Source organism: Necator americanus, chromosome III, assembly GCF_031761385.1.
Source record: "Necator americanus strain Aroian chromosome III, whole genome shotgun sequence".
NCBI classification, from domain to species: domain Eukaryota; kingdom Metazoa; phylum Nematoda; class Chromadorea; order Rhabditida; family Ancylostomatidae; genus Necator; species Necator americanus.
The window spans coordinates 155571-181251 of NC_087373.1; the positions used below are offsets into that span (position 1 = coordinate 155571).

General features: G+C 43.5%; 5 protein-coding genes across 10 annotated transcripts; 3 read left to right on the forward strand and 2 right to left on the reverse strand.

The window, feature by feature from the left end:
* Window positions 1-4906: 4906 nt before the first annotated feature.
* On the reverse strand, window positions 4907-13836 carry RB195_008125 (uncharacterized protein; the record flags this gene model as incomplete). Of its 2 annotated transcripts, XM_064194492.1 has the most annotated exons (16): window positions 4907-4945; window positions 5205-5300; window positions 5358-5663; window positions 7492-7599; window positions 7880-7972; window positions 8025-8111; window positions 8184-8266; window positions 8330-8531; window positions 9055-9150; window positions 9204-9272; window positions 9429-9490; window positions 10434-10514; window positions 10574-10685; window positions 10767-10870; window positions 13184-13315; window positions 13779-13836. In XM_064194492.1, 16 exons carry the CDS (start codon window positions 13834-13836, stop codon window positions 4907-4909), a joined length of 1728 nt encoding a protein of 575 aa, XP_064045637.1. The 2 variants fall into 2 exon arrangements, with proteins under 2 accessions (XP_064045637.1, XP_064045638.1); XM_064194493.1 differs by lacking the exons at window positions 4907-4945; window positions 13184-13315; window positions 13779-13836 and adding an exon at window positions 11667-11691 and having other exon boundaries at window positions 5151-5300.
* A 135-nt stretch (window positions 13837-13971) lies between these two features.
* RB195_008126 (uncharacterized protein) lies at window positions 13972-16785 on the forward strand (the record flags this gene model as incomplete). 3 transcript variants are annotated; one of them, XM_064194496.1, is made up of 5 exons in its annotated part: window positions 13972-14409; window positions 14535-14874; window positions 14937-15785; window positions 15906-16051; window positions 16231-16785. In XM_064194496.1, the coding sequence occupies 5 exons, from the start codon at window positions 13972-13974 to the stop codon at window positions 16783-16785; spliced, it is 2328 nt and encodes a 775-aa protein (XP_064045639.1). The 3 variants fall into 3 exon arrangements, with proteins under 3 accessions (XP_064045639.1, XP_064045640.1, XP_064045641.1); XM_064194494.1 differs by lacking the exons at window positions 14937-15785; window positions 15906-16051; window positions 16231-16785 and having other exon boundaries at window positions 13972-14595; XM_064194495.1 differs by lacking the exons at window positions 13972-14409; window positions 14535-14874; window positions 15906-16051; window positions 16231-16785 and having other exon boundaries at window positions 15107-15808.
* Window positions 15900-17584, reverse strand: RB195_008127 (uncharacterized protein; the record flags this gene model as incomplete). Of its 2 annotated transcripts, XM_064194497.1 has the most annotated exons (4): window positions 15900-16016; window positions 17134-17226; window positions 17287-17439; window positions 17501-17584. In XM_064194497.1, 4 exons carry the CDS (start codon window positions 17582-17584, stop codon window positions 15900-15902), a joined length of 447 nt encoding a protein of 148 aa, XP_064045642.1. The 2 variants fall into 2 exon arrangements, with proteins under 2 accessions (XP_064045642.1, XP_013301991.2); XM_013446537.2 differs by lacking the exon at window positions 15900-16016 and having other exon boundaries at window positions 17068-17226; window positions 17501-17551.
* A 1871-nt stretch (window positions 17585-19455) lies between these two features.
* On the forward strand, window positions 19456-22263 carry RB195_008128 (uncharacterized protein; the record flags this gene model as incomplete). Of its 2 annotated transcripts, none has more annotated exons than XM_064194498.1 (3): window positions 19456-19681; window positions 19737-21650; window positions 21791-22263. In XM_064194498.1, the coding sequence occupies 3 exons, from the start codon at window positions 19456-19458 to the stop codon at window positions 22261-22263; spliced, it is 2613 nt and encodes an 870-aa protein (XP_064045643.1). The 2 variants fall into 2 exon arrangements, with proteins under 2 accessions (XP_064045643.1, XP_064045644.1); XM_064194499.1 differs by having other exon boundaries at window positions 19737-21620.
* A 173-nt stretch (window positions 22264-22436) lies between these two features.
* Window positions 22437-23225, forward strand: RB195_008129 (uncharacterized protein; the record flags this gene model as incomplete). The annotated part of the gene is made up of 1 exon (XM_064194500.1): window positions 22437-23225. One exon carries the CDS (start codon window positions 22437-22439, stop codon window positions 23223-23225), a length of 789 nt encoding a protein of 262 aa, XP_064045645.1.
* Between the last annotated feature and the right edge of the window lie 2456 nt (window positions 23226-25681).

Sequence of the window (25681 nt, forward strand, 5' to 3'; positions counted from 1 at the left end):
TTACTGTTACCTAGCGCAATGCTGGTAAAATGTATTTGGGGTGGGGTGGGGGCACTCTGAAACAACAGAATCGAACTGCTTTGCTATTGTATTTAGTATGACCCGTGGCGGGTACTTCGACTGTGCCAGCATTGCAGTACCTGCAATTAAGAGCGTGAAAAACGCCATGGAGCACAAATGAATAGCTGAGTCAGTCGGGGCCCTAAAACTTAAGCATCAGTCTTAGTGGATCCACGTCTTGTAGGTTGAAGCTGCTAAGAAAAGGGAAAAAATGTAGTTGTGGGGCCACTGAATGGCCCCTTCCTTCTGGTTTTTCATTTTTCTTGATAGCTTTAGCCATCTCATGGGTGCTCCAAGACTAACGCTTAGGTCTTAGGACCGTGACTTATTTAATTATTTACCTCCAGAAATAAGAGCGCTACTGAGTGGCCAACCCCAACTACGTTTTACTACAAACAAGTTTAGTAAAAAAAAAAATGAATGAATAACTAAGTCATATTATGTGCAACTTCCAAAGAAAAAAGACTCGAAAATGAATTCCATAGGAATCCACGGTCAGTAAGCTTGCATTCTCCGTTTCGATTAGTATTCGCAAGTTGGTGGCCCTAAAATAGGCTGTTAGATTAGCCTTTATGGAGGCTATTTACATTCGCCTGTTTCGCGACTTCTACTGTAAAAGCAAAGTCGCTGATTCCACAGAAATCCACGATCAGCGAGCCGTTCACCGAATTCCTCCGACTTCGATGCAAGCTCCTCCCAAATGGTGATCAGTAATCTCAGTGAAGTCACGAAAGTTAGCTAGTTAGAGGCACCCATTATGCAAATGAAATGGTCGTCTTTGCTGTTGTGCTCCATGGGCTATTTCGCCCTCTGAGTACAGGTACTACAGTACTGGCACAGTCGAAGAACCCGCCACAAATGACACTAAATACAGTATCAAAGCAGCTCGATTCTGTCCCTTCAGAGTGCCCCCCCCCCCCCCCCCCTCCAACTACATTTTACCCGCACAACTTCACTAAACTGTTGTTTCTAGAAGTACTTCCTCTACTGTGAGTGTACTCAATACCTACTAACGTGTTCATCTAATGTCTTGCACACAAAATCGTAGGTTCTTCTTCATCTTCATCTTCATCGCATCAGCGGAACACAAACGCATTCGTAGCTATTCGACCGGAGGTAAGTGAAGGTGATAACTTCCACCTTCGCTGCGCCTGTTTCATTGCCTATTCTAGGTTAAAATGCCTGCTAACTAAGGTAAGTTAATTCTAGATATGTATTTCATGTTGTGACTTCTCTCTCACTTAAGTATTCTTTGTTTCTTGACATGTGCTAGCATGGGGTTGTTTTTGGCAAGAACGTTAATGATTCTTTACTTCTGCAACTCACGGCTGGCACAATCCTCTCTGTTAACGCATTTTTTATCAAGTTGAAAATTGGGTTTGTTTTAGGTTGCCAAATGATTACCACATATTTCCACTGATTTTTATCTCCCCCTTTAGAGATTGCATTCCACATTACTGTCCTTCTTCGTTGCCGAGATCATTCTATTTCTCCTTTGAACTGTGCTGAATTGATTTTCAAATAATCGCTTTTGATTATTGAATTACCGAAGATACGACTTTGATACTTTGAAGATACGAAGAAATAAAGTATAAGGCAAAGCAGATGGAGTGAAAACAAATATGGACGTAGATGGAGGTTGACGAAGCGTTGTAACAGACAAAAATCACTACCAGTTTCACGAAATCTTCACTTCGAACGGTTCCAAATCGCTACTCAAGCAAAACAGTATGCTCTCCGAAAACATTCGACTAGTCAATAATTAAAAACGATTATTTGAAAAGCAATACTGGGCAATTCAGAGGAGAAATGGAATGATTTTTACAACGAAGAAGGAGAATAAGGTGGAATGCAATCTCTAAAGGGGAGAGATAAACATAATTGGAAATGTGTGGGACATATGGCTACAACTCGTAAAAGAAGCCCAATTTTCAACTACATAAACAACAGAGAGGTGTGTTGTGTTAACAGATAGGATTGTGCAAGCCGTGAGTTGTAGAAGCCAAGAATCATTCACGTTCTTGCCAAAAACAACTCCATGCTAGCACATGTCAAGAAACAAAGAATACTTAAGTGAGAGAGAAATCACAACATAGAATACATATCTAGAAGTAACTTACCTTAGTTAGCAGGCATTTAAACCTAGAATAGGCAATGAAACAGGCGCAGCGAAGGTGGAAGTTATCACCTTCACTTATTTACCTCCGGTCGAATAGCTACGAATGCGTTTTAACACTAAAGGCCCTCACGCTTGTGAAGGGCCGCCGATTTGACAGAAGTGGCAGTGGGCCAGCACGCCGCGACGGGACCGCCCGCGCAGCCGTTTAAGTGGATTTAGATGATACCGCATGTAAAGAGGCTCCCGACGGAATTCCGAGCATGCCCCGGTCATGCCTCGTCAGAGCAATTAGCGATGGTGCGTGTCCTAAAGAGATTCACTTTCGTTGGCACCTAAATAGCTGACTCTGCTTACTTACCTAACCACGGTGCATCACCGGCTAGGATATAATTCACTATCTACTAAATTGTTTTGGAGAATCAGACACATTCACTGTAATTTTGTGACGTGAGGTGATCTCAATCTTGCAATCGTACCAGAAGCAAGAGAAATCCTCACGTGAAATTTGAGATAAGGATGTATCTAATAGCTTCAAATTACGTGCATAAAAATTTTTTCGTTAAAACGGAACATTCCAGCTTTCAAAAGTAACGGTAATGAGAACTATCATCCTGTAACTCCCAAGCTTTTTTGTAGCCTAATTTATTTCTGGACAGAGGGACCCTCCGTATCTCTGACTTCTTGGATCTTACAGGAAAAAAGAGTTCAAATTTGGTAAGATTTCTAGACTTTCTGAAGATGATATAAAGACAAACTCACTCCCTTTCTTTATTAGAACACCACACAAAATCCCATGTGCTTCTATCTAACACTATTGTTCTTTTACTTATTCGCTAATTTCGACAGCTTATATCACTCTTTGCATATTTCCTTGTGACTGCGCAGTTTTCTGCGTCTCTGTGGCTAGAAGAACATCTAAGACGGTTGTCTGCGTCTTCATAAGCGACTGGAGCATGACCTCTTCGAGGTATGTTCGCGTATCCGCCGGCATATCCACTGGGCACGTTATGTCTCGGAGGCATTCGCGGAGAATCCGCCGGGACCCTCTTTACCGTTCCCCGTGCAGCGCCGCATCTTCCGAGCCGCTTTTCACAGCAATTATAAAAAAATGAACGGAATCACCCCTTTGCCCACAGTCTACGACCCCATAGAGGAACTGTCCACTTGAAATCCGTATCAGGCGAGATTCTTTAACTGCAACCTAATTGTAACCTGAACTTATTACGACCGAGTGTATGAGCGACATTTTCACAAAGATTGGTCGAACTACATTTTGTTTCACTGTTCTAAACGGCAAGTCTGTTCCTTTCCTCCGCAGAGAACTTTAAAATATTAATGGCTGGTACCAAAAAGACGGAATTAGAACAACTGTTGTCGATGCTCATCGCCTATTTGCTAGGACACATTATTAGGACAGGTATAGTACTTGTAGTTATTGTTGTAAATCCAAGGTCACATCATTTGAGTCTCATTAATCCAACAGAGCCTTAGGGAGTTATCAGGTAGGAACGACAAAGTATAAATCTAGCTTCCCCTCCAGAGCATCCAATGGTTGCAGAATGATAGAATTCGCGCCTTGTGCAAGTTCCTATTAGGCGTTGAATATGTTGTATTTTCCGCAGTGTACACACTTGCGCAAGAACCTACGGCATATAAAATAATATTTTCTGATCTTGAATACTACGTCACTGTAATTTTCCGTATGAACCGCGTGAGTTTTCTTTTTTCTTTACGATTTCTTTCGTTTGTAAGTTTACCTTGATTCCCTTTTATATGCTGAGACTGCTTTACGGCTGCGTACTCTTATTGTGTGTGTTTTTTCCCCATATGAACAATATGTCTTTAGTGGAACTCGTATCTAAACTTAAACTCGGCTGCGGGAGCCCCCACCCTTTTGGATCAATGCTAACGCGCCGCGAAATTCATAGTTGGCACTTCTTACTCTTTCTCTGTTCAGTTTTCTTCTCAATGTTCCATTTGTTCTTGCATTTAAGAAACGTTAATTAAGCATTAACATTAATCACATTTAAGAAAAAAAAAAGACAACGATGGTGTGACGACAACATTGTTTTTGTGATATGGTTCAACCAAGGGTAACTAGACCTCAAAATTTGATCAAATAATTCATCACGAAGTGATAAGGATTCATTTTAATGAATACCTCACAAGTACTTCAAATACAGGAACACATTTCCAAACAGATCAACCGAATACGATAAAAGGCATGCTGAATTTGGAATTCAGAAACCTATAGTCAGCTCTTCAGTTCTAATGGATAACATATATCTCAAAACAAACAACTGGAAATGAAATACGAAGAGAAAGCGACAAATGAGCAAATGTGATGAGGGTGTAGACGTCCAACGAAAATATGCATAATAGAATGGCCTTAACGCGTAATAAAATACACGTCAGCTCCCAACAAAGCTCCTAGAGACAGAATTTATTTGAACAAAATAAATTAACGGTATATATGCTGTAGTTAGCGTGCAAACAAAAATGATTTGCGAAATACACCTACAATAGGGAGTGATTTATTTAAAAGACATAAAAATTAAAACAATTTTAAGGTGGAAGAAAGCAAAAAAGTAACAATTGGCAGAATAATTGTAACAAAACGAGATCTCAGCGGTGGATCTGGGACAGACCTTGCAGGGCGCATTCTCAAAGCATTAAGTGAGGGGAGATATTCATCAAGTATATCTAACCGTGAAGGCATTTCTTTTTTCAAGGTCCGAATATGCATGCCTTAGCATTTGAGTTGACCTGAAATGCTGCACATAAGACATGGGAGAGAAATTCACAACCGTGAAATAATAAGTTCTGCGTTGATCTATTCTTTATTCTGAAAACAGCGGAGGCATTCACAGATTTCACACTCCGACAACCCTTTGATGCGATAATGATGAATTTGTCCAAGTAAACGAACCATTTATCGTGGAGTCAAGAGGGTTCGGATGCATCCATGAAGCTATAAATCATTTCGCCGTATCAATCTTCCCATTTTTGATGGTGGTTCTCCCACTTCCAAAGCTCCCGATGACTCCTCCTTCAGTGCAGTCTTTCTATCCAATTTCGACAACGACCATTTGCTTCCTATGGTAAAAGAGCTACTGCATGCCTGAATACACAGACATTTTCATTACAGCCTTTCAAACACAACAACAATGGAACTCACTTTAGAAGGTGTTGATGGCGCACTTCTCACCTTTGGTGGAACAGCACTGGACCCTGTATCATTTAAATCTGATGAGTTCCATCGGGCTCTATCCAGATTAAGAGGAAGAACGATAGGTGTACTACTTTCAGAATCCAAAGTATGCACACGATGTGATCTCTTTCGAGTGCCGGTCAATGGGGTAGGTGTAAGTGGTGGATCGTTTTCTTTTCGGATTTGTGGTACCGGAATAACTCTTTTTTTCGTAACACTCCGCGGAGTCGGGGAACGTATCTTTATGTCGACCGATCCCGACGGAGTAATTACCTGGAAATCAAAGTTGCTATAAAATAAAAAGATAAAAAAGACAAAAAGGTAATATAAGATCATGATCATGATTATATAATAACGAGCTTAGTCCGTGTGTGTGTGTGTGTGTGTGTGTGTGTGTGTGTGTGTGTGTGTGTGTGTGTGTGTGTGTGTGTGTGTGTGTGTGTGTGTGTGTGTGTGTGTGTGTGTGTGTGTGTGTGTGTGTGTGTGTGTGTGTGTGTGTGTGTGCGTGTGTGTGTGTGTGTGTGTGTGCGTGTGTGTGTGTGTGTGTGTGTGCGTGTGTGTGTGTGTGTGTGTGTGTGTTATGGGGTGCGACGGGTCCGCCGGCGCCAGATACCTATCGAAGAGGGTGCGACTGATCCACCAGCGTCGGATTGGTGCGCCGGAGCCAGATACCCATCGAAGGGGGTGCGATGGGTCCACTGGCGCCAGATACCTATAGAAGCGGGTGCGACGGGTCCACCGGCGCCAAATACCTATAGAGGCGGGTGCTACGGGTCCACCGGCGTCGGATTGGTGCGCTGGCACCAGACAGCTATAAAATGGGTTGCGACGAGTCCCGCGGCGTCGGATTGGTGAGCAATAACTTCGTGTGCATGACGCAAAGGATAGATGGTTGCAGCTGTTTGATAGGAGTGGTCACTGGATGCTTTGCTTTTCATCTCTATGACTCTTTCGCGTGTCTGTTTCCTTCTTCGTTCGTCTCACGTTTGTAGCATGCCGTTCTCAGAAAGTGGAAACACGCATGCAAACGGCTGCTTAAATACTAGCAAGATGTTTATGTGATCTGACGTGGAACGTTATCTTTATCAGTAAGATGATCTCTTTCACGTCATTTTATGCCAAAACATCATTCGTTTATAACTGTCTGCGGAAAACAGTAGGAAAACCCATATTTCGAGTGATACTTTTAAATTTTGTCTATAATGTATTGGTAAGGAGTGTTGGAAGCTGAAGTTCGAATGTCCTCCAAATGTAGAACTGACGAGTTTAGAAAGAAAACTGTGAAATCTTTCGCCTCTAGTTATAATATAAAAAAGGAAGAAAGATTGTTGGAGATACACAAGTCCAATTTCATAGAAAACGGCTCTAATATTAATTTTCGTTGATCAGTGAAGGTGAGCGAAGCAAACAGCACAGAAAGTCTGAAGTCCGGCTTTAACCGGACGTTCAGACTGGTAAAAAATAATACGGGAATAACCTGTTTACTAGGAGCTCATTATAGAAAGAAGAACTTGCGAAGAAAGGTGGCAGTAATTGGCAAGAATGCCTGTAGCCTAATTTCAGCACTCATGTAAAAACATCCGCGCTGACATTAGAAAAGGAAATTTTCGGCAATGATCACAATTATTAAAATGACGCAGCAGCTTAATCGTAGAAATTAAACAATCAAATACATGAAAGTGAAGCCTTTTCTACAGGAAAACCATCTTTAAGCGATTATTCTCTTTCGCATTGTGTTCACATAACAGCAGCGTGACTTCCATTCATTTTGAGATTTGATTATCTATTTTTTTGCTTGATCGAAAAAGGTGCCGGTGAGCGGATATTTGTGAAAGTTAGCAATCAAACCAGATAATTAAATCAATTTCAGCATTCCGCGTCACCGTAGATTTCTTTTTTTTTGCCTTTTTTCTGTCGTGTTAGTCTTTGTTCATTGTGATGGCAGATATTTTACGAGTCTTTGTTTTCTCTATTTTCAAATAGTAAATAGCTAATCAACATTATTTGACTGGACATTTATAAAGTAACGATAAAGCTACAACTAAAAATTAAAGGAAAATGTATTCGTTGGTTGCAGATAAGAACCTATTTTACTGCTAACCTTATCCTCCACGTTAACACAAATTGATCGACACGGTCCTCTTCTGGTACGTGTCGTTGATGCACGTCGAACCGCAACACCGAGAGTGTGAGATGGGCTTGAACAGTCCTAAGGCAAAAACACAGTAGTAAACAAGGAAGTAATAACAATAGCCGCACTTGGTTTGGTGCGAAAAGCAGAGACACTACGATTGCGGATCTAGTGATCCGCTTCTCTGGAACAATTGTAGTGTCTCTGCTTTTCGGCGACTTGGAAAGACGCTGAAATGTGTTTGATCGAAACCAATGGACCCCCAAAGGAAGGGATATTTGAGCTTATAATAATATGACAAAGATGGACTCCATGGACCCTATTAACTATTTTAAGTTCATTTGTAAACTCAATAAACCTTATTGGTTCCTTGCGACATCGGAGCTGGTTGCATCTCTTCATTTTCGTTCCTACCTTCCTCTATATCAACAGCTTTGGGAGTTGTTTTTATCTTAAAAATAAAAATCAGTTTTAAAATAGGAAACAATGAGCTCTTTGTGCACCTCAGCGCTGATGACTACTGTTTCCTCATCACTCTCGATCAGCTTAGGTGTATCGGATCTAGTCGGCTTGATTCGATCATCACATCCCTATAACACAAAAAATTACCAGCCTAATTAATGTCTGATGTCACTTAGGAACTCGAATGATACAAAAATTACGTTGGATTTCTTTACGCGATATCGTTCTTCTAATAAACGTTCTTCAGTGTGTGTCAGGAATCCTGGCCCACTGTATTCGACGACTGAAGCAAAAAGAAAGCAGTAGTGGGATAAAATATAAATAACTCAAAAAACTATGTAATCACCTGAGAAGTGCGGATCTCTAGCGCCTTTGTAAACAATAGGAGTCCGGTATGTTCGAAGTTTTAGTGAAGCGGATGGAGAGATCCTAATCACAGTTTGAGGGTCGTCGACAAATACTTTGTCGATTGAAACGTTGTTCTCAATATATTTTTCCACGCAAGGGTGATCCGGTGGCAAGTCGATATATGGCGCATCGAAAGTTACCTGAGATCCAAAGAGATTGGATAAGAAATTTAAATCAGAAAGTTGAATAATAGAAGTAGAGAACCATTCTTCTTCATCTTTGTAAAGTAAAGAATAAAGTTTTTGTAAAGAAGTATCTGTACTCATGGCAAACATTAATTCTTTTTTTTTAACACCAACATCCATTACTCTCCTTTATTCTGCGTTCCTCCAGCGTTGAAAAAAAAACCTCAAAGTAAAGAAAAAAACTGACAGTGATTGGTGTCGTACAGAATAAACAGGCGTTTTTATTTTATTGGTCACTTGTAGTCAGTTACGTCGATTGAGTTGATTTTCCTCGTTTTCATTCATCATTTCAAGTTCATGGGCGCTACGATCCACATACACACAAATGTTGAAGTTTAAACCTAGTTAATGAGGACACCAGTGTACTCGACGTTCCATTTAGAGCCGATACACAAGAGAAAATTCCATGGATTGAATGAAAGTGTTCGACATCTCATTAGAGCAGTTTAAAAAAACGTGCTAATGAAAAGGTACATACGGTTATAGCTGTGACGTTGTCGGCTATATGATTTTTCCACTTACGTATTGCAGTTGCCACCAGAACTCTAGCCAAGTTGGTGTGCTTGTCACGATACTGTAACAAAACTGATAGGAAATAAACAGTGTTACAGAATTTTAACTACTTACAACTAAATCTTCACATCTGTTAACACCTAGCTGAGTGATACATTCTTCTTCATCTATGATTGCAGCAGTCTTAAACGAAGTTGTTTCCAAAGTAGCAAAAAGGTAAAAGAACTAGACAAGGTTTCTAGAAAAAGGTATGATGGAAATAGATAGGAGGAACGGTTCCTGAGGATTTCACTGATGAAACAACTGATAAAATTTGCTACCATGTAGAAAACAGCGCACCTCATTTGGTCCAAGAACATTTGTCAGACCGTCAGATGCGAGGACAAGACATACGTCTTCGGCTGTAAAGATATCGTTAACTATATGAACAGAATTGGGAAACAGCATGTATTCAAATGTGGTAGGTAAGTGAAGTGAGTCTAAGGTTGAGGATAAAAGCATAACGACTTCCTTCATCGAGACCTCTCACAGCTCTACGACATTTACTAGGTAGGTGAGTAGCGAGAGGTCTCGGCGAAGAAAGTCCTTCTGCTTTCTTCCTCAAGGTTACATTGACTTACGTTCAACAGAAAGTATGTACCGATGTATGTATGTAACCCAAAAAAGATACTTTGTAGGTCATGCTCGTCAACATTAGCACAAAACCAGAGGGTATGAACTGCAGTCTCATTTTCTTGTGCATATACAAAGAGTGAGAAACTTCAACTGCAAATTAGAATCGCACAAGTTTTGATGCGCTGACAAAACATCATTTCAAGTTTTTTTATATCATGTCTGTTTGCCATATTTCTGTTTGGCATGTTGAATACATGTTCAAATACATGTTTCTACATGTGAAGCATTCCAAATGTTCTATTAAATTACATGACTACCGTTTTTATCAGTGCACACGCTTCTGCTTATAGTGAACGAGTAATGCAGGTGGTGAGTAATAGGGGTGAAGAAATGGAAACAAGTAACCTGTGAGACAACGAAAATTAGTCGCACTGTCTTGGAAAATTTGACTAACGTTCGACTTTAACTTATATACATAGTTAATATCGACTAGAAAAAATGGACATTGTTTCCGAAATGTCTCAGCTTTTCCATTCATGGGAGTACTAACTGCAATATTGTATGTTACCCAATTATTGTAAATCATATTTCACATTATTAGAACAAAAAACTTCTAACTTAAAGTTAACTTTATAAACGCAAAAACTTGCCTTTTAAAGGTTGAAAACTTAGGAATGAGAAAGGGAAAATTACGGAATAGGTACAAACAAACAGAGAACAGTGACATACGAGTTATTTCTCGAACCGCCAAATCAGGTTCCGGAGACACAGTAAATTCTTTGGTATCTTCACAGAAGGACCATATATCACCTAAGAATGAAGCATTTTTATTTGCGGCTGAATGGAAATGATATAGAAGTACTGAATACCTAAACTTCGAGACACCGCAAGAACGGGAATACTCTCCGTAGGCGTACCGCGCGTAACGGCATTTAGATAATGCTTGAGGGGACGAGTCCATACAACACGTTTTAAAGCCACCTGAAATAGACTTTCAATGCGAAAAGATGAAGAAGAAGAGAATAAAAACATCAGCTAAACTAGCAGTATGCAAAGAATCACCGATCCCCCTGCCTTACGGATCCTAGCCTGTTCAACTTCACTTTCAGGCTTGTGATCTACCGTTAGCCTAAGAGGAACAAGGTTCTCGGAATTGTCCTTGAGATCTGTAAGAAAATTCATAAAATAAGAGGAATACAATACTAAAAGAAATAGCTGAAGTCAAAATTTTTTTTTTTTTAAATATGGGGATTTTTTGAGACAGGCGAGGCTTCAAACAGATATTCTTCTGAAGTTCGCGTTTTGGTTATTGAAGATGCTGACCATGAAAATCGGAAAAGTTGTGATGATATTGTCGATGTTTTCCGAGATGATCCAAAGATTCTGCTCTCTCGAAAGTTGTAGAATAAGCCAACTGTAAGCATAGGAGCGACAGGCAGGACCTGGATTCATCAGGTGAAGGGGTCTAGCTCATCGGGTACAGCTCAACTGATGAGGATCCTTTCGACAACACCCAATACTGAAGGGAATAGGAGCACTGGGTCCGACTACCGCATTTGTGATTGTAAAGTGTTAGAAAGGATGGGGGATTCCGTAACAGATGTGTATGAAAGTTTCGACAACATCGACTTTTCTTTAAGATGACCATTATACCAAATCTCTCCAAGACAAAAAGCGTGAATATGAAAAATTTGATTTGCAGATTGAAGATCTGTGGCTATTTCATTTGACAAAACTAGGTATTCATCAAAGCACAAGAGTAACTTTAGCGTGACACTGCATCGTATCGTAACTTCCTTGGCCTTTTTTTTTTATTTTTAGAGACCTTTCAAAAACCAAAACAATATTATGATCATGCTATATAATAACGTGCTTAGTCCGTGTGTGTGTTTGTTTGTTTGTTTGCTTGTTTGTTTGTCTGTGTGTCACGAAAATACTCCATAATGATGCAAAAGTCTTCACCGGTGAGGTGCCGAACCATTGCCATGCACCTGATAGGCGAGCATTCTACCTTTCCACCATTGTCCCAAACTGTGCCGTTATGTATGCTGGCTTTGATAAGGCAGGTTAGTTTCTCTCTTATGTTAGTGAATGAACTTAAAGTAAAACTTTAATGTCAATGTATACTTCCAAATTTGCTAGCATTCACGCTCTATAATAACGGGCTTATTCTGTCACGTGTGTGCATCTCTGTATGTGTGTGTCTTATTCAAGAAATTCCAAAAAGAGAGGGAGACTGTGGCGTCGGTTTGGTGCGCCGAAACCTCAACGCGGTAAAATTGGGTGAGACGGTAATACGGCGTCGAATTCGTGCCCTAGAGCCAGACAGCTGTAAAATGGGGTGGGACGGGTCCCACTGGGTTGAAATGCTATAGAGTGGGGAGGGACGGGTTCAACTGCGTCGTTTTGGTGCGCGGGAGCCCAGCATGTCTCCTGATGCTGCTAACATCCTTGAAAAAGAGGAAACACACGTGCGAACGGTTGATCAAATGCAATACATAGTAGCCAACAGTTTACGCGATCTGACGTACGACGTTATTTTTATCACTACGATAGTGATATTCACGTTATTCCAAATTAGCACATCATTCTTTGCTAATAGTTGAGAATGGAGGAGACTCATAATTCGAATGTTTTCAAATCGTGGAGGTTTGAGAGAAATATAGATGTAAAATTAAGCTGGATTGCTCTCCAAATATAGAACCGTTTAGGAAAAAACCATAAAATCTTTCATCTATACTTAAATTTTCGGGTAAAAAAATCAAGAAAGCGTTGATAGAAAAAAGCAATAATAGTTTTCCAAAAATATGTAGTCGCTACTGTTATTTCTGTTATTTCTTATTGATCGGTGAAGGCGAGCGAAGCGAACACCAAAATAAGCCTGAAGTCCGGGCTTATTCTGTCACGTGTGTGTGTGTGTGTGTGTGTGTGTGTGTGTATGTGTATGTGTGTGTGTGTGTGTGTGTGAGTCACGAAATTCAAAAAGAGGAGTGCGACGGGTCCACCGGCGTCGAGTTGGTGCCTCGACGGTAGAAAGCTATAAAAGTGGGTAAGACTGGTCCACAGGCGCCAGATACCTATAGAAAGAGATGTGACGGGTCCACCGGCGCCAGATACCTATGGAAGGGGGTGCGGCGGATCATCAAAATGGTGCGCAATGACTTCGTGTGCATGTCGCAAGAGGTAAATGGGATGTTTCATATACGTGACCAGCGGGCGCTTTGCTTTTCGCCATTATGACTCCTCCGCGCCTCCATTTCCTAATTGGTTTCCTCAAGTTAGTAGCATACCGTTCTCAGAAAGTGGAAATACGCATGCAAACGGCTGCTTAAAGTAGCAAGACGTTTATGTGATCTGATGTAGAACGTTATCTTTATCGTTTTAGAACGTTATCGTTAGTTATCTTTAGTTGGATAAAGTCTTTCACGTCATTTTGTGCTTCAACATCATTCATTGATAACTCTTGACTCATGACTCACATGATCGTTTGAACAAGATAATCGCAGAATCGCCCACATGGCCAGTGTAGATTTTTCCGTTTTTAATAATAGCAATGCTCGCTGTAGTTCCAGCAGTGTTCGGATATCCGGAAGGAGTTTTTGGCCAGGAGGCTGAAAATGTAGAACAATGCAACATCAGAATTGGCACGAATAAAGCAAGCAAAAATGAAAACGCATTATTAAAAGTTATTTGATCGCTCGCTACCGTTACAGTAGGAAGGTTTGGGAGCTATGAAGATAAGGTTAAAGTGCTACCATAAATAAATAAAGAGTGAACATAGTCCACGGATCTCCCTCACTAGAGGGATCACAGCCGATTAGTCGCGAGGCTACGTGGCGCGTCCCCGGGTGGCGGATAGGGGGCTAATCGCGGACCAAAAGCGAAATTGCGCTTGCCCAGAGACGCAGGTGGATTCAGGGGATGGACTCTCTGTTTCTGCTGAGCCAGGACTGACTCATGACATCCTTGTATCTCGCACGTCGGTCCGGCCAAAAGCCTGCAATCAAGTGACTGGGAGGTGCAAGGGAGGCGGTTTGGAGTCGCCTCCAACAAATAAGCTCCACATGTCCACACCGGGAGAACGAAAGTTCTCCCAGAAACTCATGGGACTAGAGGCTTGCAACCTGCTCATGGGTTTTAAAATTTTTAAGCAAAACACAGTAATAGAAAAGAGTCTCCTGATTCCGGAGGAAAGCCTGGTACGGTAGCGCCAGGTAGGACGGGGTTGCAGGAGTCATGTAGGCTACCAAAACGGAAAAGGACTAGGATGGCGATCTGTACTTACAACGCACGTACGCTTGCATCGGAAGCGGCCATCGAAGATCTGATGATGCAAGCCAAGAAGATCAAGTACGACGTCATCGGACTGACCGAGACGAGACGATGTCACCCTCTCAACGCCGTATATGAAACTGGAGAAGAACTGTTCTTAGGAACATGCGACAGTAGAGGTGTTGGTGGAGTTGGCGTCCTCGTCAACACGAGTATTGCAAAGAACATCGACTCTTTTGAACAACTTACGACCCGAATCGGACGTCTGCGGATGAGAAGATGTGGCCCAATACCAGCTTTGACCATCTTCGTCGCTTACGCTCCAACATCAAGCTACGAAGAAGAAGTCGAAGCTTTCTATATGGACCTGGAGAAGTTCTACCAAGAAGATCATGCCTTCTACAAGGTCATAATTGGCGATTTCAACGCCAAGGTTGGCCCAAGAAGAGCGCCGGAGGAACTTCACATCGGGACCCACGGCCTACAATGGAATGACCAGGGAGAGAGGCTCTCCGAGTTCATCATGACGCTGTTATCCATGGTAACTCGCAATTCCAGAAGCTCTCCTCTCTACGCTGGACGTGGGATTCACCCGGTGGAGGGTACCGTAATGAAATAGACCACATCATCGTCAATAAAAGGTTCTGCCTGACGGACGTCGGTGTTGTACCAAAGTTCTATACGGGATCGGACCATCGCCTCCTCCGAGGAAGATTTTCCTTCACAAGGAGAGCAGAGAAAGCCGCCAAGTTCAGAGAGAGAAATCCCAGGACTACCATCAACTGGGATCTCTTCACAACGTTAGCCGGCTTTGGGGAAGATTCCGCAATGGACGACATCGACGAGGAATATGACCGGCTTGTCGAACACCTTCACGACTGCGCGAAGAAGGCTGAGAGTTTTAAAAGATCAAGAGGCGCCTGTCTCTTCAAACTCTTGAGCTGATACACCAGCGTGGAGCAGCACGAGCCGCAGGGAACCAAGAACTCACGTCCGAGCTCGCAAGGCTTTGCAGAGAGGCGATAAAGGAAGACCTTAAAGAGAGAAGAGCAGAAGTGCTGGCTGAAGCTGGAGAGGCGGGGAAAAGCATCCGCTATGCCCGTCGAGACTTCGCCAGTCGCAAGACAAGGATGACTGCTCTCCGGAACCCAAAGGGAACATCCATTGCATCGAGAAGGGGGATGGAGAAAATCATCTACGACTTCTACTCTGATCTCTTCGACAGCCATGTCCACTTGTCTTCTCACCATCTGAGGGAAGACGGACAAGTCATTTCAGAGGTTCTCCCGTCCGAAATACGACATGCTATCGTGTCGGTAAGAAATCGTACGGCACCCCGTCCCGATAGAATAAGACCAGAACACCTGAAGAACCTTCCGCCAGTACTCATCAACACCCTGGCGAGGCTCTTTACACGTTATCTGTCGGAATGCAAGGTTCCTAACCAGTGGAAGACCAGCAAGACCGTGTTGTTGTATAAAAAGGGAGATCCACATGACATCGGCAACTATCGTCCAATCTGCCTACTGTCCGTCATCTACAAGCTCTTTACAAGAGTAATCCTTAATAGGATTGAAAAAGTCTTGGATGAAGGACAGCCATGCGAGCAAGCAGGGTTTCGAAAAGGATTCAGCACGATTGACCACACTCACACTGTTTCGAAACTCACCGAGGTATCACGAGAGTACAAGATGCCGCTCTGTCTCACCTTCATCGACTTGAAAAAGGTCTTCGACTGTGTGTCCAAGGCCTCCACGACCACTTCCGTCTCAACTGAGTCGTCAAGGCGTCCCTACTCAGTACATAAAGGTACTTCGAGAGTTGTACAGTAACTTCACGACCGGAATTTCGCCATTCTACAAGAACATCATCATTGACGTGAAGAGGGGGTCCGACAGGGTGATACAATTTCACCCAAAATATTCACAGCCACCCTCGAGAACGCAATGCGACAGTTGGAATGGGACGACATGGGAGTGAAGGTTGACGGTCGGCAGCTACACCATTTGCGCTTTGCTGATGACATCGTACTGATAACACCTAAAATCAGCCAAGCGGAACATGTGGATGCATCGGTCTTCAGCTGAATCTGGAAAAGACGATGTTCATGCGAAACTTATGGCTCTCGGATGCCCCATTTATGCTCACCGGAACGAACATATCGGAGTGCACTAGCCGCGTTTATTTGGGTCGGTAACTGAACATGATGAACGACCTAATCTTCAACCTGGATAGGAGGAAATGAACGTCTCAGGGGGCTTGTGAGTGCATCAAGGATGAAGTAAAGAAGACCAGGAACAGCCGGCTCCGTGCTCACCTCTTTAACTCCACCGCACTTCCTGCTTTGACCTATGCTTCGGAAACCTGGGTATTTCGCAAGCAGGAAGAAAACGCGGTGAGCGTCATTGAACGCGCAATTGAGAGAGTGATGCTAGGAGTATCCCGTTTCACGCAAGTGAGGGACGGGATTCGAAGTCCTCTCCTACGTCAGCGATCGAAGATTAGAGACGCCGCCGCGTTTGCCAAGGAAAGTAAAATAAGGTGGGCCGGACACGTGATGCGCTTTGATGACAACCGTTGGATCAGAGCCGTGAGCGACTGGGTTCCTCGCGACATTAAGCACACTACAGGAAGACCGCTGACCCAATGGTCAGATTTCTTCACGAAGTCCTTGAAAGAAAATTATGATGCTCTTCGTGTCCCACGCGAAAAGAGGAACCACTGGGCTACTCTGGCACTCAATCGGGACAAATGGAAGAATTACCGGCGCCCACTCGACCAGTTCGAAGATCAACGGGAGTCAAGGTGATCAAGGTGATCAAGTGAACATAGTATCCAGAGAATACATTTACGGGCAACTTCGAAAAGAAGGTTAACAGCTCTATCCTTCAAGTGATGTATATCGTGCATTCAGCTTTCAAAAAAAATCGAGTTATCCGGACGGATATTCTGCAAAGCAATAGAAACTGTAAAATGAGCCTATGATTGGTTGATAAGGCGGCAATGCAATTTTAAAAAAAGGAAACGAACTAAGACTGAAGCAACGCCTCACAAAAGAAAAGTTTCAACACAAAGAGATAATGGTGGATTACTACATATGCAGAACTAAACTAAGTGGAAAGCAGGCATGCTTCATAATGAGAAAAAACGCACAAACTTCTCTCCAGATTCCATGGTGTGTGGCCAAGAAACCCAGACGAATAGCCTTCAATATATCATCGTCGTCATCCGAATGGAATAACTTATTTACCTACAACAGAAAATTTAACATTTTATAAATAAGAAATAGTTGAACGAAAATAATATATACCTCGATGTTGTTTAAGAGATTTCTCCTAACATACTCACTAGCTTCATGTCCGCCGTGGCCATCGTATATGCCACAAAATGTGAATTTAATCGATGAATTTTCTTTTCTTAAAGTTTCTATATGTACGCGATCCTCCATATATTTACGTCCTCCCTTAAAATAACCACACATTAAATTTCAGTCTATCGCGTAATCAAGACAAATTACCACCAACCTGATTGGCAGCTACTGCGATTCGTAAACTTTCACCCTGACTGAAACCCATTGAGTCTTTAGCTATACTTGAATTTGAAGTCATTTTACGAGAAGTCTATCTACAAAATTGTTTACACTTTGAAACAGATAACAATTATCTGGAAAAAAAGAGAGCCAGTTTGAAATCAGCGAAAATAATACTAGAAAAGTCAACTCGTTTTTTCGCTAATATTTAACAAGAACAATGAGATAAAGTGCAATGATGGAATTCAATAAGTATGAATCAAGTTATTCAGCTACTCGTAATCCTTCGAGGTGAAGTGATAAGCAGCCGCAACTATTTAATGCAGTCTAGTACAATATTTCGATAAATGGATGTCTCATGGGGACTCGTTTGCTTAGACTGTATGAAGCTTCCATTTTCACTAAGAAGTGCCCTCCAATTCTGATGTGGTGGATTAATTCTCGAAAACTTCTAGAGTAATTTTTTTTTCCTGTCTGATCTATTCGTTTTTCTTTTTCGGGGGTTTAGCCAGTGAGGGTTTACGCAAGAGTCGGAAAGCCTAGGAAGATCTGATAGTTAGCGGGTGCTGCTCATCTCTTCGATTTCGGTGTTGGTGCCGGCTGGTGATTTGTTCAGTGCAACTCGCGAGAGGCTACGCAGTTCACTAAGAAGTTATTGCGAGGAGGTTGAGGAGACTCTAATTACTGGTCAACGCAGGTTAGTCTGGGAACAAAGGGAGGGACTCGTCAGGGACGTCCTGTTCCAACCACTTGGTGGATCGATAATCATCGCTATGCGCGAGTAGTTCCTTGGGAATGTGACTTATGGATTTTCACGTTCGCTTTAAAAACTAAAAGGGATGTGCAATCGGTACAGGTGCTTTACTTGGGTCGAGAATTCCAATCGCATCTCACCTGATGTGCTCGTTCGTCGCTTTTGTTTGGTCACTGCGTGACCATTACATCAGCGGTGAACTCAAATATACTACAGTAGTATTTGTGGGATGGGAAACATGAACACCATATGTGGAAATACTCGTTGTACTTGGCATCTCTATGAGGGTAATTGCTACCTGTCACTTTACATAAGGTCCCGTCCATATCTCGATCATTTTCATCTCTGAGATCAGAATTTCTCTCTTATGTTGAAGTGTTCAAATGGCCTTGAGTGGACACTGTACGTTTCGGTATGCGGCTTTTATCTGTACTGAACAAGGTCAACATCGATCAATTCCGAATAAATTTCCCATTCCATATAGGACCTTAAATTGCTTGGAAACGTCATCGAGAAAGGCAAGGAGACTGACAACCGCATAAGCAATTGAAATGAGCAAGATCGATTCCTTACAAAAATAGCTGCTAAGCTGGAGCTGGGTGAAAATGTTCGACTTCTGGAATCATGTGAAGACACATCTGCATTCCACAAGAGACGAAGAACAGTAGAATTTGGTTATAGAGTACACTCGCGACTGTTTGAAACCGAATAAAAACAAATTTTGTAAACGCTGCTACATTAATTTTACTAAGTACGGTGTCTTTGTACTTAAGGAACTGTTTAAAATCTGGACTTTCTGTCTGGACTTATATATATATATATATATCCTCCACGACGGTTTACCGCCTCATAGTGGCGTGGAGGTGACACTGGGCGTCGAACTGCGATGCACAGCGGAGGTTCGTCCTCCGGCAGGGTCTCCCAAGCTGAGAAGGAGTTCCACACATCCGACATTCCGACTTCTCGGAATCGGAAGCCTAGCTAAGAGTAAACCACTGCTAAGATTCACCACCGTCTTGGCAAAATATCGCAAGGTGGTTCCCTGATAAATATAGGTTGGGTGACGAGCTGTCGTGAAAGCTAAGCTCGCCGCGGCACAGCTGCTTAGTTTGGGGAAAAGTCTTTTTGCTACTCCAGCATATACACTGCCTCAGTACCCTGCACACTTGGCCCTGCCGTCTCAGACGTCGGACGGTATGGTGAGAGGCGATCAAATCTCAGGTTGCTCAGACGTCATTGATTCTAGACCAAGGCGACACACGCACGACTCGCCATGGAGACTGTCTCAGACTGTGTACTTACAACGCAAGAACAGTTTCCACAGACGCCAACCTGCATGCCCTTCTCGGAGCTGCAGAGCGTATCAAATTTCACGTGATTGCTCTGCAGGAGACCAAGTGCAGAAGGAGCGACGTACGACAGGTGAATGACAACACACTCGTCATTCGTGGAGAGAAGGTTCCGTCGTGAAATGTAGGCGGTGCAGACCTTGGTAGTGCTAGCCGTAGTGATATTTCCGAAAATGCAAAATTACCGCCTCGTGTTTCGGTCATAGGCAGTGTATCTCTTTCTAATAACGCGCTCTCAGTTTTGGATATGGGCCCAAGTTTCTCACCTGTTCAATCGATAGGGCCCAGGGTAGTACGAAAGATAGTGGGCAGCCTACAATACGTACATGACCGTCTGCGATATAGAGCAAAAATCGGAGAGAAGGAAACGGGTAGAGGAAGTAATATTAATGCGAATTTCCCTGTGGTACCGTTCCCCGCAATGATATTCAAACCTCAGGATCCCCATCCTCGAGTGGATGCCAAGTTTCGTTTGTTCACCACATCAGTTTTCTCGATTCTCAAACGTTTTTCGAGAAAACATCCTATTTCTAATCTCACGCCAATGCAACGCTCTGGCCTACGTGAGATACGCGAACTCTCAACACGTGGCGAGATAAAGGTCACAATCAGCGATAAGGGAGGAGAGTTTGTGGTCATATCACGTGAACTAGACATGGCTATCACTCGAAAACATCTGGATGACGCTACACTCTACCACTCTTCGTCACATGAAGAGTTCATAAAACAGAGTCGCCGTCTCAATAGAGTTTGGGTAGAGATTGGAAAGGCTGCGGGGTTACATAAAACAATGATCACAAAGCTGAAATACGAACTTCCTACTTGCCCAGTTTTATACCTGCTAATAAAAACACACAAACTCTCTTCCTTTGCTTTCCTTTCAGAAGACCCGGATGTATTCAAAGTACGTCCTATCATAAGCAACGTAGGTGGCCCCACGGACAGAATATCTTGGCTTTTGAACACTATACTTGCACCATTGCTCAAGTATGTTCCCGCGCATCTATCCAACACCAACATGTTCCTTGAGCAGCTTAAAAGAGCGCGTTCAGAAAAAGAATGTGTCATCGAATCTTTCGATGTCACATCGCTTTATACAAATGTTTCCAAGGGCGCTGCAATGCAAGCTGTGTTCGAGCTACTCGTAGAACATCGGGACACCTTAGACTTGCACGGGTTTTCCATAAGACAAATTATGACGCTCCTGGATGAATGCTTGAAGTGCTCCATTTTTCGTTGGGCCGGCAACTACTATAGACAGGTCAGGGGATTGGCCATGGGACAAAGACTAGCTCCCACACTAGCCATTGCATTCATGTCCAAAATAGAACAACCCATTCTGGAACGGAAACCTTTCCTGTATTGCCGTTATATTGATGACTGTTGTATTATATGCCCCACTCAAGACGAGATGGACACTTGTTTCGAGCTTCTGAACCAACAGTCCCCTTACATACGGTTCACAAGGGAGAAACCCAAAGAAAATTGGCTGTCCTTCCTCAATGTAGAAATACAGTGGTCCAATGGTGAATGGAAGACACGATGGTTCCGAAAACCTAGCAGCAAAAACATTTTAGTTCATTGTCTTTCCGCTCACCCTTGGAAAACTAAGAAATCTGTGGTTAAAAACATGTTTAGGACAGCCGTAAGGGTGACATCAGATGTCCAGGAGCGGATCGATGCGATCAACCTAGCGCAACGCATCGCGAATTCTAACGGTTACATTGGTAATGTAGCACGTAGGCCAGATCTTGGTGCGCAACAAGAATATGCCACACTGGTTGAGTCGAATAAGATCAATTTCTGTCTGCCCTTCATAACCGACGACCTGATTAAAGCTATACGGGCTAGTCTGGTGAAATGCGGTCTCGAGAACCAAGTGAGAGTTGTGGAAATACCTCCAACAAATCTCAAAAAACAACTAGTTCGAAACAGAATGTACGACCGCTTCTGTCTCACTCCAGACTGTGTAATATGCCCATTCGGGAAGGAAGGAGACTGCATGGTCTCTGGTGTAGTCTATCTAATTTCGTGCAAAACATGTGGGGACCAATACATTGGCGAAACAGGGCGCCCCCTTTGTATTCGCATTAAAGATTCGCATTGTAATATCCTAGGGGATGATGACTTGTTCTGGATGAGGCATTTGAGAGGATATATTGCAAATGTTCTTACTTTCCAGGCTCTGACGAAGGCGACAACGCCGAAACGTTAGCCGTAATAAATTTTGTTAACAATCTTGGCTGTTGCTTAAATTCGACTATCAACACAGGCAGTGTTGGTTTCGTTGTGCACCCATCTGTCGTCCTTCTCGTCGATTCTCACGAGATCCTGTCACCTCGTCTGGCCATTCTTCGCCTCCACCCTCTGCGCCAAAAATCCATCAGTATCATCAACTGCTATTCACCAACATCAGCAGCTGATGATTCCGAATTGGACGCGTTTTACGAGGAGCTGGAGGAAGTAGTCCACAACGAGAAGTCCTTTTACAAATTCGTTGTCGGAGACTTCAACGCAAAACTAGGAAAGGCCACAGAAGAGGAATACAGGATTGGAAGATTTGGACTAGGAGACCGGCAATCGGCAAAAATGGCAATCGTCTCGCTGGGCTGTTGTCCGCCGCTCGCCTCTTTCACGGGAACTCTCTTTTCATGAAAAAAGATCATCGTCGGTGGACATGGGAATCGCCCAATGGCGCGACTCGTGCGGAGATCGACCACATACTCACCAACCGGAGGTGGTGTCTACTTGACGTCTCAGTAATACCATCCTTTTGTAGTGGTTCTGATCACCGTCTCCTTCGTGCGAAAATACGACTTAGCCACACGATGGAAAAGAACATCTGCTATCGGCAACGAAGGAGAAAAGAAGTCGTCTACGACGATTGCGTACTCGAGGACTCCCTGTCCCAAGGTGACTGGCACATCGAGGAGGACCCAAACGTGGACTACGAGATGCTGCTCAGAGGATTACGAGCCTGTGCTGAACGTGCCTCGAAGTCGCGCACGACAAACTTGGATCGAATTTCGAAGACCACCAAGGAATTGTTAGGAAGAAGAAGGGCTTTGAGGCGTGATCCGAATGCATCGCACATTGAGCGGTTAGTAGCAAACACTAGCTGCAGAAAAGCGTTGCAGGAGGATCTTTTGAAGTACAGGCAGAAGAAGATTCTAGAAGCAGCACAAAGAAGAACGAGTCTAAAGAAGTGCCGCAGGGATCTCCGCGAATATAATATTCCGCTAGCAACCTTGCTGAGCGAAGACGGGACTCGCACGTCTTCTCGTCGTGAGATGGAAATCATTACGGAGAGGTTCTACTCGAACCTTTTCCGTTCATCAACTCCTGTGACAAGCCTAATCATCTCCACTGGCGAAGCTCCACCACGGATTCTCCCGTCGGAAGTACGAGTCGCTATCAAGAGCATGAAACCTGGCACAGCCCCCGGATCTGATTTTATATCAGCAGACTTTCTTCGGGCTGGTGGCCATCCGCTTCATGTAATCTTAGCAGCGCACATGACATCCTATCTTCAGAAAGAAAGGATCCCAGACCAGTGGAAGACCTCGCGAACCGTTCTTATCCATAAGAAAGGTGACCGAGAGGACCTTCGGAACTAGCGTCCGATATGCTTGCTGAGCGTGTTATACAAAGTATTAACCAAGATCATCCTCACACGCATATCTAGGACGCTGGATGAAGCCCAGCCTCAAGAACAAGCTGGATTCCGCCAAGGGTTCAGCTGCTTGGACCACATCCAGACCGTGTCGAGGGTCATAGAGGTTTGCCGGGAATACCGCCTGCCCCTTGTTCTAACCTTCGTCGACTATGAGAAAGCCTTTGACAGCGTAGAAACGAATGCAATACTGTCAGCGCTGGTCGATCAAGGTGTGGACGCGTCGTATGTGAGGACATTAGCCAATTGCTACGAACGATGCACGACTAGGATACAGCTTTTCCACCGCCCTCTCACCATACCCATTGGAAAGGGGGTACGACAAGGCGATACTATATCGTCGAAGCTGTTCACGGCTGCATTGCAATGGATAATGAAATCACTATCCTGGGAAGAAAGGGGCATACGTGTTGATGGAAGATTTCTCTCGAACCTTCTTTCGCGAACGACATCGTTCTCTTTTCGAGCAGTACCAATGAAGCAGAAACGATGCCCAACGAATTGAACAAAGCAGGGAAGAGAATAGGACTACGAATAAACAGCAAGAAGACACAGTTCATGAAGAACGTGCACTGCGAGGACGGAGGAGTACAACTTGAAGGCTCCCAAATCAATATATATATATATATATATATATATACCAGCCTGAACGTGCGGCTAAAGCCGGACTTCAGACTTTCTGTGGTGTTCGCTTCGCTCCCTTCACTTATCAATGGAAATTAATTCAAGCTTATTTATTCTCTTTCTCTCTGTAATTTTCTGAAATTAGATTTGTGTTGTTCTAACAACGCTTTCTTCCTCTTTTCCTCTTTTTTTATTATAAATAAAGGCGGAAGGTTTCATAGTTTTCCTTCTAAACGCATCACTTCTACACTCTACCTCAAAACCCGTCCTCGTTCCCAACACAGTGTAGACACGATTTGAAAGTACTACTCGAAGTATGGGGTTTTCTCTTGTTTCTCCCTAACAGTTACCGCATAATAATGTTTTAACATGAAATGACGTGGACGACATCATCGTACTGATAAAGATAGCGTATCACGTCAGATAATATAAACAGCTTGCTGCTATTTGAGCAGTCGTTTGCACGCGTGTTTCCACTTTCTGAGGAACGGAGGTCTCGCAGAGGTGGAAAGCAACGCGAAAAGTGGATGCCCGTTATTATATATCATGATATTTACTATGAAACGTTTGCAACGTCCCATTTACCTTCTTCGATATGCACACGAAGTTACTGGGCGATACTTCTACACCATGACACAGGAATTCGAACCCGTGGGACCCGCCTTACCGCATTTTATAGCTTTACGACCCCTGCGCACCAACCCGATGCCCTGGGATCCGTCGCACCCCAATTTACGGATATCTGGCGCCGGCGCACCAACCCGACGCCCTGAGGCCCGTCGCACCCCCTTTTTTGAATTTCATGACACACACACAGACACATACGTGACAGAATAAGCTCGTTATTATATATCATGATATTTAGCTTAGCAGTTCTTCTCTTCTCTTCATGAGACTCTCATTCTCTAGCAAACGCCTACCCTCCTAAGAAATATCCAAGAATATCTTAGAGTTTTCTAGACCTTATTCGTTCCCTGTGCGTATTTTTGAAGTTTTCTATGTATTTCCAGTAAAGTTCCACATTATTCGTCAGGCGTCAAACCATAGTCTTCCGATCATCAAATCCGCCAAGTACAGATGTCCGTTGTGCAGCTGGCTGGCTGCTGGATCTCACTCACTTGAAACGTAGGCTCCAAATGTTAGTGTAACATTTTTTGCAGCGTTTACGAGTGGGGACGCAATCCACGCTGCGTTCATCTGTATAGCATCGTACTGCCTGCTAGTGTTGCTGTGAGTTCGAGTTTCATTTTCGTCTGAAAACATTCGTGCGTAGCAACGCTAACCAACAAAACAAGGTATCCAAGCCGGCTATCTTGTCCGCTCCTAGAGTAGACGAAGGAGGAGAGCTTGAGCTCCTCGGCACACTCACAACTTGCGGACCCTCACGATCAGTGCATCCCTCCCACGAGTGACCTTTGCGGGTGGCCCGTGTTGGCACACCTTAGCCAACCGCGGGGCGTGTCCATCCGCGCTGCGTCTCGTGTGCCTGTCTTGTCGGTGGACGTTCACTCGTCGTTTTTGGTCTGCGCACCCCGCTATTGCGGCCATGTTTGAGCGCCCCTGCCGCCTGCGTGTGTCGCACACCTTCACCACCTCCTCGGTTCTCTTCTCCTTGGCTATATTCGGCCTCCGTTTCGCTGGTAATGCTGCCGGGATGTTATGTTTTTGACCTTTATGGAACTCATTTAGCGACCCGTCGTGGAAGTCTCCCCCTCCTGTGACTCAATATTGGTCTTGAACATCTTTGTTCATTCATTTATTTTCAAAACAGTCTAT